General features: G+C 37.8%; 1 protein-coding gene across 1 annotated transcript in view; it reads left to right on the forward strand.

The window, feature by feature from the left end:
- The first annotated feature begins 1,300 nt into the window (after positions 1-1,300).
- Positions 1,301-21,274, forward strand: part of LOC139475515 (leucine-rich repeat serine/threonine-protein kinase 1-like) — a 76,241-nt gene continuing 56,267 nt past the window's right edge. The window contains exons 1-2 of the mRNA XM_071258710.1: positions 1,301-1,386; positions 18,425-18,500. Coding sequence (XP_071114811.1) covers positions 18,482-18,500 — 19 coding nt within the window. The 5' untranslated portion in view covers positions 1,301-1,386; positions 18,425-18,481. The remainder of the gene's footprint in view (positions 1,387-18,424; positions 18,501-21,274) is intronic.

Genomic DNA, 21,274 nt, shown 5'->3' on the forward strand with positions numbered 1-21,274 from the left:
TCGAAATCCTCTCAACCAAACATCAGGACTTCACCTTAAGAAAACTCTTATAAGCTGTAGAAATCCGCCGTCGCAAACCTTTGATCAACAAGGGTATTACATTTCGTCTGCCTATGAAGATCTAATCAAGTATTATGCCATGATGCTTGTCTCGACTGTAAGACCCCCTTACGGCTCGCCTATATTCCTAGCAATATTACTGAATAGCACCAGCTCACTGTTTATCGATTTGACAAATGCCGAAATCCCAAACCTGTTTTCTGGTTTTGAATAAATGGGACACTTACTATTTTTTACATCACCTCAGCATAATCCAAATTATCGGTACTGATCTCGTAAACAGAAATATGTGATTGTGTTTTCAAAATGTTACCACAGTACAAAACATAAATCATTAAACAGTTTTGCAAAACGCCCAATGAGGGGAATCGAACCTTGGCAGGGATGTACGTCCTCGACGCCCAATTGTATTGGCTTTACGAACTCTGGTGGCCTAGCACTGAACCCCGTCTGACCCCTGACAAGCCCCATATGTAAAGGAAACGTGATGTGAGGAAATGTCAATTCATTAAATGATTATATGTGTAATCTATGAAAGTAGATGATCCATATTACGTAAGTCACATAACCGTGTGCACCTTCAAATCAGGATTCAGATACATCCGCTTGTAAAGTGAAGACATAGAGGCGCTCGTAAAATATCACAGCCCCTCCAATGTTGAGTTCAAATAATGACGCCACTTTTCAGCAGGTGTGTGGCAGGTAGGGTCAAGGCAGATGGTAGGCAACACAAATACCGATAGCTAGATTGTGAAATATTGATTGCTGTCTATTAATGTGTATATGAATTTTGAAATAATAAAAGTGGTGACAGAGTGAAATTGTGGTAGATCTAGAGTAAAGGAAACCAATGCTGCAATATCACATACGTTTGTTTTTTTGCCGCACTCAAAAATGTTCCAGCAGTGTGACGTCGACCTGTACATAATCGAGTCTTAACCAGACAATGCAGTGATTGATATTATGAGCAACGATCAAGGGAGTACACCCACCAACACCACCACCTCTGTAAGTCGATAAGAATAAAGTTTCTTTATCAGTTCGTCGAAAGTGTTGCATCCTATTAGAAAAAAATCATTCTTTGCAAATTGATATAATGGAAAAATCGTTCAAGGAAATCACTCCTTTTCTTAGAATTAAGCATTCTCTGTTATAAGGAGTTAATGATGTGGCGACGCCAGTCAGTTGGCGGCTGATGTTTCTCACGTCAATCATCGACAAAGCCTACACCGTACACGGAAGTAAATATGTCACGCAGGCAAGGATAGTCTGCAGCGCTGTTCACAAGCAGCTCTCTTCAAGTTCACTTTATAAACACATCCAGCCGTGAGTACATTCATAACTAGATGGTTACATGTCAAGCACACTTAAAAATTGTTATGATATATGTTTGCCTCGCTTGTGAGTAGATCTGGACAGCCAGATTCGACAGATCTGATATCACTGTTTTGTGACATTCCTACCGGGAACTTCAAATGATATCCTGTAAAATGTGCACTCACATGCTTACATATGTACCACCAAAAAGTCAAAAAGCGTTTTCAGTAAGCGATTTGCGTTAGCGGATAATGTTTGTAAGCACGTCATAAGTACATATTTAGTACAGTTAGATGATTTAGTTGTCTTGGTTTCAATAAGGTGAATAGGGTAGCTGTGGTGTCCCGGGACATAGGTAGGAATTTTAGATTTGTAGGGTGGGTGGTGGTAGTGGACTAATGGGCTAATCCCAAGGCATATATTAATTGGGTGTGGTTGGGTTGTGGTGGGGTGGCGAGAGAAAGGTAAACTGCCCAAAACTTTCACACAAATTTCTTTTATTTGTACATTAAAATGAATAGTGTTACTCATATGAAATATATGCTGACAAAAAGGTTGCCTTGAACCTGGTGTTTGTGGCACGGTTGAAAGCATGGCTTAAGAGGTTCCCTCCTTTGAAACACCCCCACCCCCCCCCACACACACACCAATCCCCCCAATAGCCTTCTATCTTGTTACCACCCCCTAACTATGTGACTTGTCTGTATACACCCCATGAGCAATATGATGAAATGATATTTATAGGGATAAGAGCTATGAACAATCAGCTTTTCCACGAATTTCCTTTTGTCGAAGAAGCTAAGTGTAGCGTACGTCCCCTATTGTCAGTGTCCTGACCCCAAGGTCTAGCCATGACTCCAGTGATGTCTCAGATAACACCAACTCTGTTGTTCTGATCATGGTGACCTGGAATGATAAAGTATGGATGGCAAGCTGGGTAGTTAGTGGTGTCGTGATGTGATGTGTTCACTAAAAATATTATTAGTTATTAGCATTAGTTGAAACATTATGACAAAGGAAATGATAACAATTACCAATACAACAATACTACTACTACTACTACTACTACTACTACTACTACTACTACTGCTGCTTCTACTACTACTACTACTCTACTACTCTACTACTACTACTACTACTCCTACTACTACTACTACTACTCCTACTACTACTATACTGCTGCTACTACTGCTACTACTACTACTACTATACTGCTGCTACTACTACTACTACTACTCTACTACTCTACTACTACTTCTACTACTACTACTACTACTACTACTCCTACTACTACTATACTGCTGCTACTACTGCTACTACTACTACTACTACTACTACTACTACTACCACTCTACTGCTGCTGCTGCTTCTACTACTCTACTACTCTACTACTACTACTACTACTACTACTACTACCCATACTACTGCTGCTACTGCTACTACGACTAATCATACAATGGGTTCCAGTCATGAAACACCAAGTGTACAGATCTAACAAAACCATAGTCTTTAAAATGAAAATATAATATATGTCATCTCATACAAGACAATGTCAATCAGTCAGAATAAAAATACATTTTTCATAAGTTGTTGTTTTTAATGATATAGGAGAGTTATTTCCCTTCCAATAATGAACTCTTTTAATGAGTTTAAGCACTTTTTAAAATTATCTAGGTGGGACATCATTTCAACAAGATCTAGATAATAACTTAGGTGTTGGTCCCATTTTTTATTGATCTTGATGAAACCCTTTTCATTTTTTGAATTGTAAGGATTATGTCTGTGAATCCTGCTGTCCATGAAGTTAGGGCTGGGACGAGTCCAAATTAACTACCCGGGTACCCATCCCCCTATTACCCAACCCTACCCGGGTACCCACTGTAGGTCACAAGAGATGGGTACAAAATGTCCGATTGGGAATTGTTTAACACGTGTAAAACGATTTGGTCATGCATACACTGAAGTTGACTAAATTTTTATCTTTATTCAAACATATAAAGGTCAGAAGGAATGGGTGCAAAGTCAGAAAGAAATGCGAACATTAGTGACTTGTAGTGTAACCATAGAGTTCTAGATAACATTAAACAATATATCACGTGACCACGGGTATGGGTAGTTCTGGGTACCCGGGTCCTACTCAGGACCCACCAGACCCGAGTACCTGAGTTATCCGTCCCAGCCCCACATGAAGTACATGAGTTCATTATCTGTGCCCTTACAGTGTTTACTTTGCCACTGGCACTCTTATACAACACTGTTTTATAAAATATATATAAAGAACAGAATATCCCAAGGATGTACCCGTCCTGTGAGTACACATAATATTGTTGTTTTTTTGTTCCAAAGGGCAATAACTCTCTTTGAAATGATGTAAGTGACTGCCCAACCTGTTGTTTCTGCTCTGGTTCCTGGATCAATATGTGCGCTGCGACTAATAATTTACATGTAGAGACGGAGCCAAGTTAAAACGTTAGCCTGTTGCACCTTCATTCTAAAGACAGTTGTTTAAAACCAAATTTTTTAAACTAGCACATATTTTGTAGTGATTATTGGTTTAGAATAGCATCATTGTTGCATCTTCAACTAAAATATGAATTGACACGATAGTAGATAGCAGGAAACACCCCATGAAAAATAGGTTATCATCCAAAACTGGCTCCCACAGGAGATATGCTTCGGTGAGATCAAGCGATATCTACATTGTAGATATCGCTACAATGAAATTGCTTCACAATGCTTTGCAGACCATTGTGACGTCATTGGTTACCATCGATCTGCTTCTGAAGCTGTTAGCAGTACTTTTGACATTTAAGACACTGCTTATTGTTGTCTACAAACTCATAAAATTGGAAGAATGATGTTGGATGATAAATAAAATCTCACCCTTGTGTCTTTTGATATAAAAGATATCAACACTCGTTGATTCTCTACACGTATTGCCATGGCATTACCTATGTCAGTGAGGCATTCTGTCGGTCTTGAGTAAAATTATGCAAACTCGTTATATTTATCAGCCTTGGTGTTATTTCCCACGTCAAGTCATTAACAATTTCTGCATTCAAGTCGTAACAAATTGTTCTTATACTACCATATTCTTCAATGTAATAATCAGTTGCTCAGTTGCAATATATCTATTCCAGTCACAATAGTTTGAAATAAAATATTTGCCCATATTATTCTGCCTTTATAAAATGTGTCCCATCATTTAGGGCTTTGTGTCTAGCCCGCAGCCTGGTAAAGGAGTCTCTAGTTAGGGTATGGTGTGAAAACTGACCTATGATAACCTCAAAATAATGCTCGTATATATCGTGCATACCAACGAGTGAGTGCAGCCAGCAGGTTCGTGAAGATAAGACAAATTGAAAAGGATCACCCATTACAGTGTTTACAATACTATACTGCTGAAAAGAAGTTCAGGACCACCCGATTCTTTCATATTGCTGTAGTAAATCTGTCCTGCACCACCTGATATGTTTACATTACTATTGATAATATGTCATGGCATGACAAATTTACGACAGTAACATGAAAGAACTGAGTGGTCCTTAACTTCTTTTGAGCAGTATAACAAGCAGTAAAAGTAATTTATCCCCATCCTTCAAGGAGGATTAATATTTTTGTGTATAGATTTTCCTAAAATAGATTCTCTTGGTACCAAACTGTTACCTATTATTACATAGGTCTTGTGTATGTTTGGGTTGGATAATCTTATGTGACTATACAGTGCATTTGCAATTACAAAATAATTTTTTTATGATAATTGGCCTTTGCACTTTAATACAGGACTTGTATTATTGTGTTGTCATCAGTGCCACCCACACGTCATATGTGATATGATAAAGATAAATGATATCATCTCTAATGCCTCCTGTCATATTGTGTCTGCATTATTGGGATTCTTATAATGCCGAAGCTCAAAGGTAAACTATTATAATTCTCAATAATGCTGTCTATAATACTCAAAGAAGTTAAAAATCACCCACAATTGGAAAGCAGAGTGTTACAATACCCAAATACCCAGCCACATTAACTACAGTCATATAACAAAAAGTGTGTGTTCTATAACTTTTGATAAGTATACTCACTGCCAAAAGAAATGTGACCAGAAACATATAGAGAAGTATGTACGTTAAGGAGAGATGTTTCCAATGTGTACCACTTAATGACAAAACTGACAATCAGTCAAGTGTTATCCCAGTGTCTTTATTCTTGTCACGATATGCTGCACATGATTTCCAAACTTTTACACACTAATCCTGCACGAGACAAATGGTGCATCTCAAGTCTATGACGTCGCGTGTGATGCGTTCATCAGAATTGGTCTACTCTACAGTATGTTCATTTGTGCATCGAACCAATCTAATATCACTTGTATATGAGTAATTCTTCATATATATATTAACCAACATGTATGTTACTCGTGTTTCTTTTGGCAGTGTGTATATATATATTAAAAATCATGACAATGATCAACATTCTCTCACCCTATTTTCAGTAAGCCTGTTGAATATCAGCAAAGCTCATGTCACAAAGTGGTTTAATTCAGTGTGCAAAATTAGCAGTGACCTCATAGTGAAATGCCATAGGATCCTCATCTTTTCCAGGCAAGCGTGTCCACTAGCGTGTGTCAAAGCCTAGTTCTACCCTTTCCCCATAGGGGAGTCACGATAAATCGAAATATCGATATATTGCTATTGGTAAGCACTTAAAATCAATATATCGATTGTTAAATCATTTTCCGATCAATAGTATCAATTTCAGTTATGAATATCCATAGTTTCGATTATACATGCAATGCTGTTCAAATTTGTTTTTCTTTTGATCATGAGCAGTGATGAGTGGTAGTAATTTACACATGGTAATGTGGAATTTCTTTTTCTTAAATTATTAGGGTAAAGAACAAACAAATCAGTCATATCTCAAACTTTACATTTTATTTGTTGTTATGGTTATCACATTCAATGGAAACTTCAGTTCCAAGGTTCAATTCAACTCTAAATTCCATCTAAAATGATACACTGAAAACTATTGATATTTATCACAATAGTTTCTTTCAATATCAATAGTTATCGCAATAGTGATTTCCGGACCAATAGTCACCCCTATTGCCCCATCAAGGCCACTTTCCTTGGCTTGATCCTGGCACCACCACGCGTAGATCATGAGTTGTGCCCCTTGTAATGAAGATGCAATATCCAATCAGATCGCTGTTCTTAAGAATTATCTCGTATAGCTTAGCTTCACAAAGATGGTGACTACCATAAGCGACGACCTAGTCCATCAGATAACGAAAACAGTCACGATTTCCTCCCTGACACAATGACATAGGCAATCCTTGGGTGTGTGTGTGTGTGTGTGTGTGTGTGTGTGTGTGTGTGTGTTAAAAGATGAAAAAGACATATTCGCGTCAAAAAAGAGAGGCAGCGGTAAATCACTTTCGTACAAAGATGTACCAGTCATGGATGTTGATTTTGTGAAACGTTCTCTGATTGGGCTATCAATATATTTGATAGTCCAATCATATTTAGCGCAGGAAAGTGAATTTTTTATATATATGGATGTACAATGAATTTAGACGGAATATATTTAATTCTTAACTGAGAATAGAAAGGACATACAACCAGAAAATGCTGCTCATCTTCAGCTTTATGATGGTAACACAGTGTACATAATCTTTTATCATACTTCTATGTCAGAATGATGAGAACTGATTGGTCCACATGATCTTGATAAAATACTGTGCAACCCGCCTTGGAAGGGAATAAATTTCTCAGCGGGGGAATAAATCTTTTATACCTACCATGAGCAAATCAGGCTGCATGTGAATTTCTGATAGACAGAATAAATACTTTATACCTTGCTTCAAAGCAAAAAGTTGCTGTTTTTTCCAAGTCACTGGAAGTCACGTGACATAGCACAATTTAAACTCAGTCGAACAGCTTTTTTCTATCAATTTTGAGAGAATAAATCCCTTATGCCCTGCTTCAAAGCAAAAAGTTGATGTTTTTTCCAAGTCACTGGAAGTCACGTGACATAGCACAAGTTAAACTCAGTTGAACAGCTGTTTTCTATCAATTTTGAATTTGTGTTAATTCTTTTACAATATCACATTAAAACATGTCGGTAAGATAAATTGGTTGTAGCAGGATCACTTGGTGTACATGGGGTCCCTGGGCTAGTGGTATAACACCTAACGCAGGAGGCATAAAGCCCCATGTACCCCTTGTGATCCTGCTACATCTCATAGTATTTCTTGGCATGTCAGTTTACCATCCATCTTCTGTTAAAAGCTCATATGAAAAAAATCTTTTAACATTAGTTTGTTTGTTTTTTTGTTTAACGCCGCACTCAGCAAAATTCCAGCTATATGATGGCAGTCTGTAAATAATTGAGTCTGAATCCAATGATTTACATCATGAGCATTGATCCACGCAATTGGGATACAAAGACATGCATCAACCAAGTCAGCGAGCCTGACAACCCGATCCCATTAGTCACCGCTTACGACAAGCAAAGTCGCCTTTTATGGCAAGCATGGGTTGCTGAAGACCTTTTCTAACCTGGATCTTTTAACATTAATATCAAACAGATCCTGTTCTTCTTAAATATGTGTTTTTATAGTGATGTGCATCACGCACGTGCATGCGTGCATGCTTCGCGTTGGTATTTAATGATTATTGGGGGTCACCCTTTTAATTGACCTTTCTTTCCCTAAGAAACTGATGGAACAGTTATGGATTCATAGAAGAATGGATAATGACTATTGAATAAAATTGAAATTATTTGTGGTTATGTTGAGATAGTAAATACAATTGTATGTATGTTGTACACTACTGAGTCCATCACATTTGTCTGAAAAACAGATTTCATTTTTCTGGATATACATTGTAATTATTATGTTAAAACACTGTTATGCTATCAGACCTAGCTCTAAGCTTTGTGATGGAAAAGCTTCCCAAGCATTTGCCAAGCAGGGTTATTTGACCGAGTTATTTCCAAATGTTACCTTGATAAAATTGATTACAAAACTAAAATATGGATATGAATAAAGTGTATTGTGTATCATATTGTCATATGCAAATTCATGTTACGTTTTGTTCAAGTCCTTAATGTTTAAGGAACATGAAAGTTTTGTGGATAAAAACTTCTTTATTGTTGGTCACAAGGTTTCAGGAGTACTTCTTGCCCTTGCATCAGGTGAAAACTGTGTCAGCATATTGTGTTAATATATACTCTTCAAAAAATTTTGTATTTTTTTTTATTGTGTTCATTTAAATTTGCATATTTCATTTAATTTGATTGACACAAGGATGTAACTTAGCATGGTGATAGTCACATGTTCTGTATACATAATGGCAATAATGATTATCCTGTCACAAAATATGCAAGTCCTCGATGGGCTGATCAGTTCCTGGTGTGACCACTGTGTGCTGTTATCACTGCGCTGCACCACTTCGGCACGGACTGAGGAAGTCTGGGGGCAGGGTGGCCCAGTCGTCTAATGCGCCACGATTTGCTGTGCAGAGTTGCGTCCCTTCGGCACGCCAGAAACCTATGATTGTGGGTTCGAATCCTGGTTTGCCCCAATTATGTTCCTAGGTTTGTCAGCACCATGCCTGTGCTCGTGGGTTTCACGGAAGTGGTAAATGTCTGAGACCTGCACCGCTTTGGGCTTTCCTCCGACATCAAGCTGACATGCCACGATATTGCTGGAATACTGTTAAAAGCGGTGTTAAACCCAACTCACTGAGTAAGCCTACAGATTCTGTCCTGTGGAATTTTCCTCCATTCTTCCTGCAGTGTGTTGGCCACTTGTGCAAGTGTCTGTGGCGTATGTTGACGTTGACGTACATGTCTATTGAATTCATTCCACAGATGATCTATTGGGTTCAGATCGGGAGATCTTGAAGTCCATGGCAAGACATGTGACGTTGAAGTCAACAGTGACATGAGCTGTGTGGGGTGTAGCATTGTTGGTTGATAATTTGAAGGTGGCATTGAAGAATTTGGTCGATATACCGATTTGCTGTCAGATTCCTCTGAACCACAACCAAGTCAGATCTCAAAATAATGGAGCAGAGGCCCCGCAGGGGCCGAGGCCCATTATTTTTAAGGAATGGATAGTTATGAGGATATTCCCCTACTTAAAACTCATCCCTACTTTCACACTTTGACAAAATACCCCGTAGTTGTTGTAGGTAACCTGCTCTAACACAAAATATATACATATTATTTTGAGCTTTTAAGCACATGCAAAATTATGAAAATATTTGATAGTATATTTCACACCATGCCTACATGTTCCGCAGTAGCTGAGATTGACGATTAGACATTTTCAAATCTGACGATGCTGGTTCGAACCCCGCTGACGACACATGTTTGCAAAAAAAATTGAAAATATTCACTTGTAAATAGATGTAAAAATAGTTCCGTCTGTTCCAAGGGGAAATTAATTCAAATGTTGCTTCAAGATAATGTATAGTAGAGTTGGCAAACAACTCTCCATTCCTGAAAAATAATAGAGCGTTCAAACAATGGAATGACGTCACAGATGTGTTTTAAGGTATTATAACATCACAGGGCCTGATTTAGCTGTATAATTAAATCTGACAAAAAGCAACCGTAGTCTTAAGAAATCTCTGCTCAAAGCAGAATCCCTTGCCCAATTCTGACTATAGCATGAGCATGTGTTTACGAATCACTCACAAATAAGGCTAGAGCTGCTGGGATATTGCTCAACCTATAGTTAAAGTTGACATGGAAAGTTAAAGTCATCCATGGTGTCTTTGTTGACAGCTTTTTGTTACTCTGAATCTTTGTGCATAGATCTAAGTGTGAAAGCACAGATCTAAGTGTGAATGCATAGATCTAAGTGTGAATGCATAGATCTAAGTGTGAATGCATAGATCTAAGTGTGAATGCATAGATCTAAGTGTGAAATAGATGAGGTAGTTTCAGTGATGTCTTTTATTTCTAGTTCAGGTTGATAAATCAGTGGCAGGGAATTGGCTATTCGGCCATTACTGAGTGATATCAGATCATCCATATACCTGGAGAGTAAGTTAAACTTGTTGGCCTGCTTTCCTTTTCCATTTCATTTTGTGACCTGTGAAGATCCGGGGTAGAATAGGTCTTCAGCAACCCATGCTTGCCGTAAGAGACGACTATGCTTGTTGTAAGAGGCAACTAACGGGATCGGGTGGTCAGGCTCGTTGACTTGGTTGATACATGTCATCGTATTCCAATTGCATGGGTCGGTGCTCATGATGTCAATCACTGGATTGTCTGGTCCAGACCACTGTCATATAGCTGGAGTATTCCTGAGTGCGGCGGTAAACAAAAAATAAACAAACAAAGCAGTTCATTTTGCCAATCTGAGCAGAAATTCTGATTCATGTTCTTAAAGAGACAGATGAAGCATGGGATGATAACTTCTTGCCTCTTTGTTCTATCCCCAAATTTAAATGAATGTTATGTATGAGGAATCCAGCATGTCATATATGGCCTTCTCAGTGAAGTTCAGAAGACATTTGCTGTCATTGATGCAAATTGGTCCTGAACCTTTGAAGATAGAGATGTAGAAATGTGTATCTATGTGTCGGTAAGTTTAGTGAAAAAAGTTTCTCCTTTGGTTTGTCATATAGTATAGTGGTATACAGAGGAGGAATACGGAGGTTAATCAATGAGGATCAAGACAGTGTGCACACAGGCGTTTAGATTTATTCAATAATAAAAATGCAAAAATCTTTACAAGACAATTCTCAAGCACTGCCTTCTTCCTGTTCAGGGTTACTGGAACAGTCATGTTGAGACTGACTTGACAAGAGAAGGATGTGTTTGATCAATATTGTCAAATGAAGCAGAAAAGTTTGCCAATTTAGTGTTCATTTTTTACTTTCGAATGTTTGTTATTCATAGATTCTAGGGGGCACGGGTGGCTCAGTCGTATAAGACACCACAATTTACTTGGCCGAGTTGCAACCCTTGCATGCCAGAATTTATTGTGGGTTCAAATCCCAGATTGTGGGTTCAAATCCCAGGTTCAAATCCCAGATTTGACCTAATTCAATTTCTGAGTTTGTCTACACCATGTCTTGGCTGGTGGGTTTCACAAAGTCAAAGAATTGCATGACATCAGTGTTTCCTCCCACAGGAAGCTGATGTGCTTTGATATATATGTTTTGTTTGTTTGTTGTTTAACGCCGCACTTAGCAATATTCCAGCTATAAGACAGTGATCTATAATAATCAGGTCTGCACCAGACAATCCAGTCATTAACATCATGAGCATTGATCCACGTAATATGAGATATGATGACATGCATCAACCAAGTCAGTGAGCCTGACTAACCGATCCCATTAGTTGCCTCTTACGACAAGCTTAGTCGCCTTTCCCAATGAACATGCTCCAAACATCTCGGCTCTCTGAATCATGGCTGCCTCCTAGCTCAGCATACAAGGAGCGTGACATTGTCATGTTTCCCTAGCCACTACAGCCACATGGGCATAAGCTACTACAACGACAACAAAGATAGGTACTATGTCAGCTGTACAAATCCCCCTAAACTACTGTAAATCTTGAAATTAATGCGTCTCCAAATTAATATGACTGCTGACTCCTAGCCAAAAATGCGACTCCAAATCAATGTGACTCCCCCCACCCCATCCCCAGTGGAATGATACATATCCTTACCTTAATCCAATCAAACAGCAAATAGCACCGCTTATTAGCACTGAGTAAAGCACTCTCGTAATATCTATAAACAGTGTTTTCCTAAAAACAACACACATATGTTTATTCTGTTGGCTGGCATTAAGGAAGTTCAAAGGGAATAAAATGATTCAACTTACAACAGTTCACTGATTGGAGTGGTCAATGATGCCTAGTTTGACACAAGTGGTTAGAACTCTTGACCCCAGCAGTGACAACTCACCAGATGCCTATTGTGTAATTCCTATTCTTTAAATGACATTGTTATGTACTTGATACAACTGATGCTCAATCAGTGTATATATTCAAGTAGGCATTTCCTCTATCCAAGGTGTGCAGTGAGGCTGTCTTATTGTTGATAGTCATTTTGGAGACATAAATGCGAAGTTTCATAAATGCAAACAAAGACCACTTGCATTTTTCGCATTCAATTCCCACTCTTGTTAATTTCAACATTTTCAGTTACCAACCCTCTGTGTTTTCTAAATGTATTTATTTATAAATTCACCCCTAATTCCCGAGACGCCATCAAAACCAAAATGCTGTTCACTGACTGATATATACTCAACACTGCTATGTAACCAGGACACATGTACAGTTTTGTTCCATGCTATTATTACATAAGGTGTTTTGTGTCTTACCGGAATATGACCCGCGATTAAAATGTTGAGCATGAGGCGTACAACGTACTCATGAACCAAAGGTCAGGTTGTGCTTCTCTAGCAGTAGCAGTAGACGTTCTGAGAGTGGAGATGCTTCTTCCTCTTTATCCTCTTTTACCATCCTCTGCATTCTGTTTCTTCTTTGACACCAGCAACAATCTTTGTCTTGTCGTACTGCTGGGCTACAATCATTTTGACCACATAGCCCAGTTCATTGACACAGTCGGGGCACTGGTGGCCCAGTCGTCTAAGACACCGTGATTCCCTTTGCAGAGTTGCGTCCTTTGGGAATGCCAGAAACCTATGATTGAGGGTGTGAATCCGGGGTCGCCCTGATTATGTTTCTAGGTTTGCCAGCATCATACCCATGCTTGTGGGTTTCACCGAAGTGGTAAACAACTGAGACCTGCATCACTACTGTTATATGTGGCGTGAAACCCAACTCACTAACTCACTCATTGACACAGTTAGTTTGTTGACACAGTCAGAAATACAAACATACTTTGTGTTGGTTATCTGTTCAAGGTCATTTTACACTCAGTGGTGACAGACTATGCACAACATTGGATTCAGTCATAAAGCCTGTAACTGTCGTTCAGAATACCCCTTGTTAGATCTTTCGTGTTCGCATGAAATCATGACTGTTACTTTCATGATCTGGTAAGTGACGCTCTGATTGATTGGATGAAAGGTTGTTCTGACATGACCTGAGATGGTATGTCCTCATATCTTTGTTTAGAGGTAGCGAGAACTAAGATCTGATTTTAATGAGATTGCACGGGGATATATCAGCACCTATATCTTCTTAATCCAAACAAATAAGAGGGAGTAGCCAGTTTGCATTGATTTCAGAGGTCTTATTATATTATTCTTAACACTAAATTATATCTTGTTTATTTCCAATCTCTTTAAAATCCAATCTTTAGCTCCAGTAATGTACCTGTCTGTGTTAAGATCTAGACACAACCTCACACAGGGTTGCTTATGATGAACCCTCAGCACACTCTGACCCCCCAAATCTTCCTGCGGGGAAATAACACATCTGAATAAAAGATGTGCTTGTGATGAGACTGGTTTATTTCATATATTTTGACGACAATATGTACGAATGTTTCAATTGTTTTACTTCCTACACAAGAGGAAGCAGATCCTGGGGACTGAATGAGAATGTAGTTGATGCACGACTAACACACACTTCACTGGGTTCAACTGAGGGGTTGGGTGGTAGGTTGATTGTAGCTTTACTAGTTGGCCCACAAATGTCTTGTGACACACTGTGGTGATGTATTGGTTGGAATTACTCAACACGGTTGTCAATTCAGGGAAATTCAGGTATTCAGGGCAATGTCATGGTAAATGTGTTCTTAAAATGTCTTCTGTAATATGTCTAAAGGATTAGGTAACCTTGTTTGATTAGGATGATAGCTACATGACCAGTATTTAACTACATCCTGTGTGTGAATGTATTAGGATGATAGATACATGACCAGTTTTTAACTAAATCCGTTGTGTGTATGTATTAGGTTGATAGATACATGACCAGTATTTAACTTCATCCGTTGTGTATGTATTAGGATGATAGATACATGACCAGTATTTAACTACATCCTGTGTGTGTATGTATTAGGATGATAGATACATGACCAGTTTTTAACTAAATCCGTTGTGTGTATGTATTAGGATGATAGATACATGACCAGTATTTAACTTCATCCATTGTGTATGTATTAGTTTGATAGATACATGACCAGTATTTAACTTCATCCGTTGTGTATGTATTAGGATGATAGATACATGACAGTATTTAACTACATCCGGTGTGTGTATGTATTAGTTTGATAGATACATGACAGTATTTAACTACATCTGGTGTGTGTATGTATTAGGATGATAGATACATGACCAGTATTTAACTACATCTGGTGTGTGTATGTATTAGGATGATAGATACATGACCAGTATTTAACTACATCTGGTCTGTGTATGTATTAGGATGATAGATACATGACCAGTATTTAACTACATCTGGTGTGTGTATGTATTAGGATGATAGATACATGACCAGTATTTAACTTCATCTGGTGTGTATGTATTAGGATGATAGATACATGACAAGTATTTAACTACATCTGGTCTGTGTATGTATTAGGATGATAGTTACATGACCAGTATTTAACTTCATCTGGTGTGTATGTAATCGGATGATAGATACATGACCAGTATTTAACTACATCTGGTGTGTGTATGTATTAGGATGATAGATACATGACCAGTATTTAACTACATCCGTTGTGTATGCATTAGGATGATAGATACATGACCAGTATTTAACTACATCCTGTGTGTGTATGTATTAGGATGATAGATACATGACCAGTTTTTAACTAAATCCGTTGTGTGTATGTATTAGGTTGATAGATACATGACCAGTATTTAACTACATCTGGTCTGTGTATGTATTAGGATGATAGATACATGACCAGTATTTAACTACATCTGGTGTGTATGTATTAGGATGATAGATACATGACAGTATTTAACTACATCTGGTCTGTGTATGTATTAGTTTGATAGATACATGACAGTATTTAACTACATCTGGTGTGTATGTATTAGGATGATAGATACATGACCAGTATTTAACTACATCCTGTGTGTGTATGTATTAGGATGATAGATACATGACCAGTATTTAACTACATCTGGTGTGTATGTATTAGGATGATAGATACATGACAGTATTTAACTACATCTGGTCTGTGTATGTATTAGGATGATAGATACATGACCAGTATTTAACTACATCTGGTCTGTGTATGTATTAGGATGATAGATACATGACCAGTATTTAACTACATCTGGTGTGTATGTATTAGGATGATAGATACATGACAGTATTTAACTACATCTGGTCTGTGTATGTATTAGTTTGATAGATACATGACAGTATTTAACTACATCTGGTGTGTATGTATTAGGATGATAGATACATGACCAGTATTTAACTACATCCTGTGTGTGTATGTATTAGGATGATAGATACATGACCAGTATTTAACTACATCTGGTGTGTATGTATTAGGATGATAGATACATGACAGTATTTAACTACATCTGGTCTGTGTATGTATTAGGATGATAGATACATGACCAGTATTTAACTACATCTGGTCTGTGTATGTATTAGGATGATAGATACATGACCAGTATTTAACTACATCTGGTGTGTATGTATTAGGATGATAGATACATGACCAGTATTTAACTACATCCTGTGTGTGTATGTATTAGGATGATAGATACATGACCAGTATTTAACTTCATCTGGTGTGTATGTAATAGAATGATAGATACATGACAAGTATTTAACTACATCTGGTCTGTGTATGTATTAGGATGATAGATACATGACCAGTATTTAACTTCATCTGGTGTGTATGTAATCGGATGATAGATACATGACCAGTATTTAACTACATCTGGTGTGTGTATGTATTAGGATGATAGATACATGACCAGTATTTAACTACATCTGGTGTGTGTATGTATTAGGATGATAGATACATGACCAGTATTTAACTACATCTGGTCTGTGTATGTATTAGGATGATAGATACATGACCAGTATTTAACTACATCTGGTGTGTGTATGTATTAGGATGATAGATACATGACCAGTATTTAACTACATCTGGTGTGTGTATGTATTAGGGTGATAGATACATGACAGTATTTAACTACATATGGTGTGTGTATGTATTAGGATGATAGATACATGACCAGTATTTAACTACATCCGGTGTGTGTATGTATTAGGATGATAGATACATGACCAGTATTTAACTACATCTGGTGTGTGTATGTATTAGGATGATAGATACATGACCAGTATTTAACTACATCTGGTGTGTGTATGTATTAGGGTGATAGATACATGACAGTATTTAACTACATATGGTGTGTGTATGTATTAGGATGATAGATACATGACCAGTATTTAACTACATCCGGTGTGTGTATGTATTAGGATGATAGATACATGACCAGTTTTTAACTACATCCGGTGTGTGTATGTATTAGGATGATAGATACATGACCCCCCTCCTCTCTTACTTACTTAAATTAGGAATTTTGGAATATGCCATACAAGAGGTTTGGGGGGGTGGGGGTGGGAGACTTAAAGGAGTTTGTGTGTTTAAGGGTCACGAAAATTCTTTATCATACATTTACATATGATTATATACAAAATCAACTTCCGCAAGAAATATTCTTGAAATCTACAAGACCACTGTTGGTAGTGAAATCTTGAATACACACTGATCAAGTAACAAAAATGAGAAATTTACGAAACATTTTCAAGAAAATAACAATTGTCAAGAAGAGATATTAACTTCATAAATAACAATCTGTTATTATTTTGCCTTGTCAACGTGGAACGAACATAACAGTTTGTGTACGTGCTGGACACTTACGATAAACATGATAAAGGGAGACAATTTGCGGGGGTTGGGGGGTAACTCTTGTATGACAGTAGTTCCGTCGAAGTGTTCTGTTCACTACAGTAAAATATCAGTTCATTGAGAATAGATTTATGCTGAAATTAAAGAATTCATCTTTTAATACTTATTCTAGAACACATCTTGGTTTTAAGGTCATGATTCACAGTTGAAGCACAACAAGACAACCATATTCGGTTGGTGCATCTACGGAATCAATACCAAACTGCCACCTCAACAGCTTATGAAAATCAAGGGCAGGTCTTTGAGATCACAAGAACATTTTACATTTATAATGTTTACCTTTCCTCTCAGCTTACATAATTTTTTACATTCTCAACCAAGCACTTGCAGTTATTTTTCATTGTTAACATCAAACTGACACCATTGTATAAATACTGTCCAAAGCGACATTTAACCCAACTTACACAAGCTGTAATGACTGATGGAAAAAGTTCCTCCAAATATGCAGCAGCCTCATTGTGGAATGATCTACCACTGGAAATAAAACAATCCCCAAACTTATCTTTTATGAGAGATAAAAACATTTCTTTATAGAAAGACTCTCCCCTAAACTGTTTCTTGACTCTTGACTCTTCCCACAAGCACACAGAGCATGCTTTACTGTGTGAATATTGGTGCTATTACAAGTGTTGTTGTTGTTGTTGTTGTTATTATTACTTCACAGGAAAGTATTTCCAGGCCTGTTAATTGAATATTCGTTCGTTTCCTACACAGGTGAACAATGAAAGGCCTGTTGTAATGATATGCTTTGAAGACTGTTTGGATTCGTGAAGATTCCGGGGTAGAATAGGTCTTCAGCAACCCATGCTTGCCGTAAAAGGTGACTATGCTTGCCGTAAAAGCGCGACTAACGGGATCGGCTGGTCAGGCTCACTGACTTGATTGATACATGTCATCGATCCCAATTGCGTGGATCAATGTTCATGCTGTCAATCACTGGATTGTCTGGTCCAGACTTGATTATTTACAGACCGCCATCATACAGCTGGAATATTGCTGAGTGCGGCGTTAAACAACAAACAAACAAACAAACATTGAACACTGTTTGAAATTAATTGGCCATATCTTATCTCAGGGTTGTTGTTAATCTTTGGTTGGCTAATGTGTTGGTCAAAGGTGAGCTGTCATGTGAGTGATAAATTCTTTTTTCTGCAGATTGGGAGAGTGCAGAAGATTCTAGCTTAGGATGACAGGTCACGGTATGCAACAGCCATGACAGACTGGGAACAATGTAAGCTGTGTAGTCAGTTGGTTTTGTTTTGTACAGTTAGTCTTGTACCCTTGCTTGCCGTAACAGGTGATTAATGGGATCGGGTGGTCAGACTTGCTGACTTGGTTGATGCATGTCATCGTATCCCATTTGCGTAGACTGATGCTCATGATGTCAATCTCTGGATTGTCTGGTCCAGACTGGATTTATCTGCAGACTGCTGTCATACAGCTGGAATTTTGCTGAGTGCGGCATTATACAACAAAAAAACAAACTAATGTTAAAAGATTTAGACAGGCTCTATCAAAATTGCGATTTTTTTCATACAAGCTTTTAACAGAAGATGTACAATTTATTGACACACAAAGGAATGCTATATATGCCTGTGTGTCTCAGATATGGGAATCTACAGGCCTGAGCCGACCCCTCTGGTTAAGGGTGGATCACAGTGAAAAGTGGTGTCATTGAATACCGGCGGTGGGTGTGCCGATGCATGTCTTGGTATCACCACAAGTAGGCCAGGTCATAAAGCACTAAGTTTTTTAGAAGGGTAACGCTATTTTTCAGGGCATTACATTTGCAGAAGCCCATGGTCTTCTATTAACTGCCTGACGAAGAAGGGCAGTTGAAAAGACTGAGGGCTTCTGCAAATGATAATTTGCCGTTATTATAGCTAAAATGGATAGAACTATATCGGTTTTGAAACATTTACTACAATCAACACGCAACGAATGTCAATGACCCACTTTTACAAATATGGAAACAACATAGAACAAACCAGATAACGTCACTATTGAACATCAGTATGACATCAGCTAACAACGGGTGTGATAATGGCCCGTCGTCAAGCAATATGAGGCCATTAGCAAGTTAAGTGGCCAGCCAATATAACAGTAATGCTGTTTTTCAGGGCATTATCATTGACAGAAGCCCGAGGTCTTCCATTAACTGCCAGACGTAGGAAGGCAGTTGAAAAGACCGAGGGCTTCTGCAAATGATAATGCCCTGAAAAATAGCGTTACCGTTATTATAGCTAAAATCGATGGAATTTGTTATAAAAAAAAAGAAACAGCAATATCGGTTTTGAAACATTTACTGCAATCAACACGAATATCACTGACCAACTTTTACAAATATGGAAACGTCATAGAACAAACCAGATGACATCACTATTGAACGTGACGTCACCTATCCCTATCCTATGACGTCACCTGACAACGGGCGTGATAATGGCCCGTCGTCAAGCAATATGAGGGCATTATCAAGTTACAGTGGCCCGCTCATTTTTGATAACATGCGGGCGGTTTGATGATAATTCTATCTATTTTAGCTATAATTTCTGATAACATGCAGGTGGTTTAATGATAATTCTATCCATTTTAGCTATAATTATGATAATTAGGAGATAAACATACCGTGTTTTCAATGTAGAGCTAGGTTACCTGTAGATTTAACCCCGCTAAATTGAATTTGGAACCGAACGCACAGCGTGAGGTTTCAAATGTTAAATTTAGCGCGGTTAAATCTACAGGTAACCTAGCTCTACATTGAAAACACAGTATGTTTATCTCCATTCTACCATGACTAAATAAAACGCGAACTCTTTGGTGTTAGCAAATATACTGAGTGAAGCGGCACGGGTTAAGTTCAGTGTTTTGAGTGGGTTATCGATCTGAATTACAGAATCGCTGAACAAAATATGGAGATGTATATACTCAAGCAGTTTGTTTACACCGTAATACTTCACTCGAATATATGACAAGGCATTGAAAGCATATATATCCACAGCAACTTGGTAAGCTAACATGAGAAAGAAAACAAAGCAAGCTTTGCAAGGCTTTCGCTCCACATCGCACGTCACTATTATGACGTCATATCGCTCATTGTGACGCAAAAGATATGACATCACAGTCGTATATAGAAAAGCGCCAAAATTCCATGCTCTCTGTTGTCTCCAAAATGTAAATACATTCCCTTTGTTGATTTCTGTCGTGTTTTTCTGCACAAAATGTATTGCCACACATCCTTTGAATATTGTAGTAACCGCATCTGTGCATTTTGTAACCTGTAATTTTAAATATAATTATTTAAATATGCCTACCGACAAAGACTGAAAATAGTACTATTCTATGAATATTAGCTTCCGCGGTGATGCGGCCGTCAAACCAGCTGTTTCAATCAGAGGGTGTTTATTGTGATTTATTAGCCTCTGATTGACCAATCAGAATCGAGTAAATTCCAAATTCATGGTAGAATAGCAGATAACAAATGTTAGGGGGACCATTAAAATGAAACTCTCCTAACATTATATCTGAGTGTATATATCAAGCAGATACTTTGTTTTGTATATCAACATTATGGATACAAATAAACACATGTATAAATTATGTGCATCCAAGGACCAAAATCTGTACGTTCAGAGCGAGAAATATACATACAGTAAGCTACAGTTTTATCAAGCTCAAAGGGTGGGGCCACTAATTTTAGTTTGTAATAACTGTAGTTCATTATAAGCATATCTACAGCATATTCAGCAAATGGCCAGGACAAAAAAATTAATTTGTCATATCCGTCAGTTTGTTATAAGCGTGTTCGTTAAAAACGTTTACTCTATATCGAAAACCACAAGTGAAAGCTGATATGCTGCTGCACAGAGCAGTGTAAAGTGTGCGCTATATTAGTGCAATTTTATTATTATTATCATTGTTATAATTATCATTATATTATCATAAAAGCATGCCATTTCTAACCAGATCTATGGAAAGGTAATAAAACCAGGGACTTCCCTTGGTCTA

This window comes from Haliotis cracherodii, unplaced genomic scaffold, assembly GCF_022045235.1.
Source record: "Haliotis cracherodii isolate W230 unplaced genomic scaffold, xgHalCrac1.p SCAF_1, whole genome shotgun sequence".
Classification (NCBI taxonomy): Eukaryota; Metazoa; Mollusca; class Gastropoda; order Lepetellida; family Haliotidae; genus Haliotis; species Haliotis cracherodii.